General features: G+C 43.8%; 1 protein-coding gene across 1 annotated transcript; it reads left to right on the forward strand.

Moving 5' to 3' along the window:
* Positions 1-4,788: 4,788 nt before the first annotated feature.
* On the forward strand, positions 4,789-5,415 carry LOC147430449 (uncharacterized). The gene has a single exon (XM_086494534.1). It carries the CDS (start codon positions 4,789-4,791, stop codon positions 5,413-5,415), a length of 627 nt encoding a protein of 208 aa, XP_086350660.1.
* Positions 5,416-5,905: the final 490 nt, after the last annotated feature.

Raw genomic sequence — 5,905 nt, forward strand, 5'->3', positions numbered from 1 at the left:
CTGAAGTAGGTAGAGCCTTGTAGCTTATCAAACAGATCTTCTACCCGAGGTACGGGAAATCTGTTTTTAATAGTGATTTTGTTTAGTGCTCGATAGTCCACACACATACGGTATGTACCATCTTTCTTTTGCACTAAAAGGACTGGAGAACAAAAGGGAGAGGAACTAGGCCTCACCATCCCTTTGTCTACCAGCTCTTGTACTTGCCTCATGATCTCCTCTTGTTGAGCTTGTGAGACTCGATAAGGAGGTTTGTTAGGCGGTGAGCTTCCTGGAAGGAGCTCAATACGATGGTCATCATCCCCTCGTTTTGGAGGTAGGTCCATAGGGATATCATCGATGAACATATCTTGGAATCCTTTTAGAAAGGTAGACAAGTCTAACTCTTCTTGATTCCTATCATTTTCATTTGATGAAACATTATTAGCTTTTAGAGACTCTTTGACATAAATCATGTACGCAGAAACTGAGCTCTTCATTGATTTATCAAAAGAAAGAGGATTCACAAGTGGAATAGTGCGACCACGCTCACTAGCATCTACATACATGTTCTTTCCCCTGTAGTTGAAGTAAATTCTCCTTTCAGGGAACTTCATGTTGGCAGCCATGCGATCAAACCATGGTGCCCCTAGGATAACATCCTGATGTTGGAGGGGAGAGATGAAGAAGTCTTCTTTGTCGACATAGCTTTGGACATGAAGCCTCAACTTCCCAATCAAGGGAGTAACGGAGGCTTGTTGTCCCTTGAAAGCTGCATCAGCTGTTTCTATATCTCCCATCTCAAAAGCTTGAATGCCCAACTTGGTGGCCAACTCTATTGATATGAAGTTGAGAGTAGAGCCAGGGTCAAACAAGATGAAGGCATCATGCTCTCGTACCTTTCCCCAAGCATAGGAGAGTGATGATCCTTTGCAATGAGCATCCTCTTTTGGAGCTTCGATGGTGGAAGCCCTAGGAGTCTCATTGCGAGTATTCTTCTTGGGGCAAGAACGATAGCCATGTCCTTGCTCCCCACACTTGAAACACTTATGGTCCTTGCGAAAAGCTTCAAGCTCTTCAGGAGAGAGTTTGTTTTTACCTTTGTAAACTCCCTTCTCCTTGGACCGATTGTTGTTGTTGTTGTTGGAAGTGCCTTGGGAATTATTTTGAGCATTGGATTTCCCCTTTGCATCATTTTTATCTTTGTTTTCCATGGGCTTGACATTACGTCTAGCCCCTTGATGGAAATTGATGCGTGAAGCAACCATGGTGTGGTGGATTACTTCGGTAATAGTACCGGGCCGTTGAGAGTTGATATATTCGGCCATCTCTTCAGGTAATCCCGCACAGAATTGTTGTCTTTGCTCGGCAAAGTCTATCTTTTGAAAGACAGTAGCTTTGAGATGTAAATCCCAAAACTTATCTACATACTTGTTGATAGACTCATGAGAGAGGAGCTTCAAGCCGCGCCATTCGGTAAGAACTTTATCTTTAGTATCGCTTGGAAGAAATTGCTTCATGATGGAAACTCGTAGAGTTTTCCATGTCTTTGGGGCTTCTCCATTGCCACGAAGGCTAGCCCACCATTGACGAGCTGATTTTTGGAAGTGCATAGCTACATGGCGTAGCTTGGAGGACTCTGTGAAGCCCTCGTCCCCAAAGGCCGCATCAAATTGCTGGATGAAGGCCAACACTTTGTCGGTAGCACCAAAGGTGCCATCGTAGGTGAGAAAAGAGATACTCTTTCCTCCCTCCTTGAACTTCTTTAGCTTTTGTGACCTTCGCCATGCAGGAAATGATTTGCGATGCCCTCCCCTCTTGTATTCTCTAGGAGAATAGCCATAACTTTCATCGGAAGAGAAGGAAGGTGAAGAAGAAGGAGAAGAGGGTGACCTCTTCCTAGCCCTTTTCTTCCTTTGTTTCCTCTCTTGCCTTTGAGAGTGATGAGGAGAAGGACTATGGGTTGCTCTTTTCCTCTTGGGAGGAGTAGGCGATCGTTTAGACCGCCTTCTTCGTGTAGCCACATCTTCAGAAGAACTTAGACTTTCATTGCTTTCTTTCTCTTTGGATTCCTCCTCTCGAATGGGAGAGAGTCTTCTTTTGGGGGTCTCTTCAAGAGGCCTCCTAAGCTCTCTCTCCTCTTGGAGAGGAAGGGAAATTCCATAGGCACGAAGTTGTTGAGTAACTTCGGCTTGCAAGGTAGGGTTGCCCATAGCTTGTTGCAACCTAGTCACAAGATAATTCACAAACATGGGAGCATCATCATTAGCACCTTCATGTGCAAAATCAAAGCTATCAATGTTCATTCTACTCTCTTGATTATTGTCAGCCATGTTAACAAAATTTTATGTATGTACTTAGTGTATGTTTTGGCAATTCAAAACCTTAGTTGCCACTCCTCTTAGCCTTTGAAAATCGGCTCTTAAGTATCTACACCCACGGCTCAAAGTGGTTAATTATAGAGAGTAGAGGAGTAGGTCTAACATAGCAGAGTTGCCAAGGGCTAGCTCCTTTCGGACTTCTTATGGCTCAATAATGGTAAAGCCGTAGGCAAGTCTAAAAAGACTCCATTATTAAGTCCAAAGCTCCCGAGGTGTGCACCATCCCCCACATAGTGGGCTTAACAAAACCGGTATTAGATCCCAGTTCCACTTACTCTATTATAATTAACAACATCAACCATTTATAGGCTACTTAAGGACCTCTCTTCTTAAGCAAGAAAAGAGAAACCAAATGCTCTGATACCAATGTAATGGAATTTGCCTATTCAATTTGAGAATAGCGGAATTTAATGAGAGTACTTTCAAGAAATGATTTTGTGAGCATAGCGGGTAGACATAATTGAAGATAGCAACATAATCATAGCAATTAGTTAACTTGGCATAGACAATACTTTTGCAAGAGAGAGAGTTTATAGAACATGACAACAATTGAGGACCGGATTTATGTGGAGCCGGTCCCCCCTCCAATAGGCATTTGTATTATGATTTCTCCCATAAAGAGAGACTTGTTACAATACAGTCTTTGTGTTCCTTGTGACCTAGGTGATGCCATGAAGATGGAAGGCTTCATGCACCACAAACATAACATAAACTTGAAGAAAGCTTTAACTATCCCAAGCCTCAGTCCCAAGACCTCAAACACCTTCGAAGGTGGAGAGAGCTAGCAGGGAATGAGGGTAGGGAAGAGGAAGAAGAAACATTTCGTAGGAGAAAGAATTAGTTCCTCACTTATCATACTCTTGTTGCTAGCATACATAATAGCATAGTAATGAAGAAGAAGGATATGGCAAGCTTAAGCATTGAAGCATGGCTCTTGGTTGGATTTGCACTCCATAGCCAAGAGTGTTGGTGTAGGCTCTCAACCTCTACTTGCTTGGAGAAGGAGCTCTTGCACTTTGCATATTACACAATGAGAGTGCTTGTGAGTGTGTGTGGGTGAGTATACCCCCTAGGCACCCCCCTAGCTTGCTTGGGTCGACCCCCCCTTGTAGCTCATGCCTGAAGCTCATTGGACCCTTCCAGGCCTAGCCAATCACAAGCAAGAGCCATTACAAGCAACATGGGTAGCCTTGGGACAAGTGTCCCCCTTTCCCCTTTGAGAGAGAGGACTTGATAAATGCTAAAACAATTAGATAATTCATGTAATTTATCATTGGACCCCTTTGAAGCCTAGACAATAGGCTTCAAGCAACACATGAAGGTAACATGGGTAGGGGCCTGACATGTGTCCTTGCTGCCTCTTCAAGTTGGGCTTCCCTTGTGTGTGTGAGTGGGTGTTCTCTCTCTAGCCCCTAGGAAAAGGGCTCGCCCCCCCTCTTGTAGGAATGCTTTTGACTTTTAGGTGATCAAGCACCTTACTCACCAAGCATGACAAAGCACTTGAACTAGGGGGTGTTCCCACAAGCATCTCAGGCAAGCTTCTCAAGGCACCTCAAGTACTTTAATCATGCAGCAAGTCAAGCACCTCAAGCATGGAGCCAGTCAAGCACCTCAAGCATCTTAATCAAGCACCTTAAGCATGAAAAACACCTCAAGCATGACAAGCACCTCAAGCATGACAAGCACCTCGAGCTTGGGCCGGGTTCCCACCTCAAGCTCAGCCCTAGCTTACTTAAGGTCAAAGAACTTTTACACACATTTATTGGAGGTCTTCAATGAAGGTAACCCTAAGGTCTTATGCTCCATTGGTTATCCTTGCTCTTTGATAGACCATCTCCCTTTTGGGCCCCTTTACCATTGGCCCCGTGTTGAGATAGATCTATAAGCACATACCTATATCTTAACACTTGTTCCCGTTTATTCTCCCACATTAAGTGATCAATTTAATATGAGAAAATCATTTGGGTTAGTTAGATATTAGATTTTATGACACACAATTATGCACACAGCTTTGAATTCCAAGTGCCCTCATCTTGTCGGCATCCCTCACGAAGCCTTGGTAGAAGGTATGAGGGTTGGAGCAGGCTCCTTTGGTGTGTGCAGATTGTACACCATCAAAGGCATCTCTTTTTTTCGAGACCACATTACATATGTGGAAAAATGCTATAAGGGAGGGAATGAGGCATAATTTGACAGCTTTCAGACAGAGCAAGGAATGCAAACGCTTCACCCCTCCATTGTAAGGTGCATTGGCTTTACTAACAAAGCCCCTTGGATCACAATATTCCCATACTACAATGGGGGTACCGTGGGCGACATGATGGGCCCCTTACCATTCGCTAACGGATTGTTCAGACGACACATGTACATGCTACAACACGGCTGGAGGTGATTGCCTGTAGCAAATCTTCCTATACAAGAGATAGACATGACAAGGATCAAAGCAGTGATCGAGCAGATGCTAGCCATTTGTCATGCCTTAATCGATGGCGTTGCGGCTGCTCACTCGACCGGGATAGTGCACAGTGACCTGCATCCATTCAACATAATGCTGGACTTTACTTGCGCAAATAAACCCCACGTCGGCATCATTGATTGGGGGATGATACTCAGAACTCTAGCTAAACGCACAACAATTAATTATATGCATCCAAGTGCACAGTCAGACTCTACAATTTTGGAGGCACAGAGAGCAGGGGATGCAGAGATGGCTAAGCGACCGTGGATTGCTCCAGAACTATACGATCCACGGTGCATAGATGCATACACAAAAGTGAGTAATATTTATGCATTGGGCTATCTATTCGACATGCTGGTAGATTTTTGGAGTGTAGCCAAAAAAGTTTATTTTTCAGAAGAATTTTTTCACCACCTGGATGAAGATGTTATGAGAGCTATTCGGATTAAAGTAGATTGTTGGATGAAGTTAAAGAAGCAGAAACAAAGAAGAAATGCATCTGACGTGTTGGTATTTTTCAAAGAACATTTAAAGACAGACCCTAACTCTGTCCAACGTCCCCTTGTTGAACTTGCACCATCATTTTATTCGATCTAAACAGTTTTATGATATACATCTGTCTTGTCCAGGGTATTCTATTTATTATTGAAGTGTATTATTTGGTTTGAAGTGGTTCACTTCCTTGAGTCAATTATCTTTAGTCATTTCAAATTTGCCTTGTGATTCAATTAGTCGCACTAGTTACCGAACGCTGTGCGATAAAGCAGACACCACAACCCCCTAAGCGATACGCTCGTTTCGAGCTATCATACGCCCTAATCCAAAAACCGATCATTAAAAAACATTAAAAAAAATAAAAAAACGAGTGAAAACGGACGCCTAAAAAAGCAAGCGGTTAACCTTCGAGGTTATTTGCCGATGCTTGTAGGGTGCCAAAGGTACATGCATCTGCGCTCTGGTTGTGTGCTAGAGGCCGAGCAACTAGAGAGCATTTCGACTTACGCGAGTTCTTTATATTCACCTACCTTAGGTTCCGGGCCCTCGGCGGGGACGCACTCCTCTGACTACGACGTCATCATGGAGGGTT

Source organism: Adiantum capillus-veneris, chromosome 21 (genome assembly GCF_014529385.1).
Source record: "Adiantum capillus-veneris isolate H3 chromosome 21, ASM1452938v2, whole genome shotgun sequence".
NCBI classification, from domain to species: Eukaryota; Viridiplantae; Streptophyta; class Polypodiopsida; order Polypodiales; family Pteridaceae; genus Adiantum; species Adiantum capillus-veneris.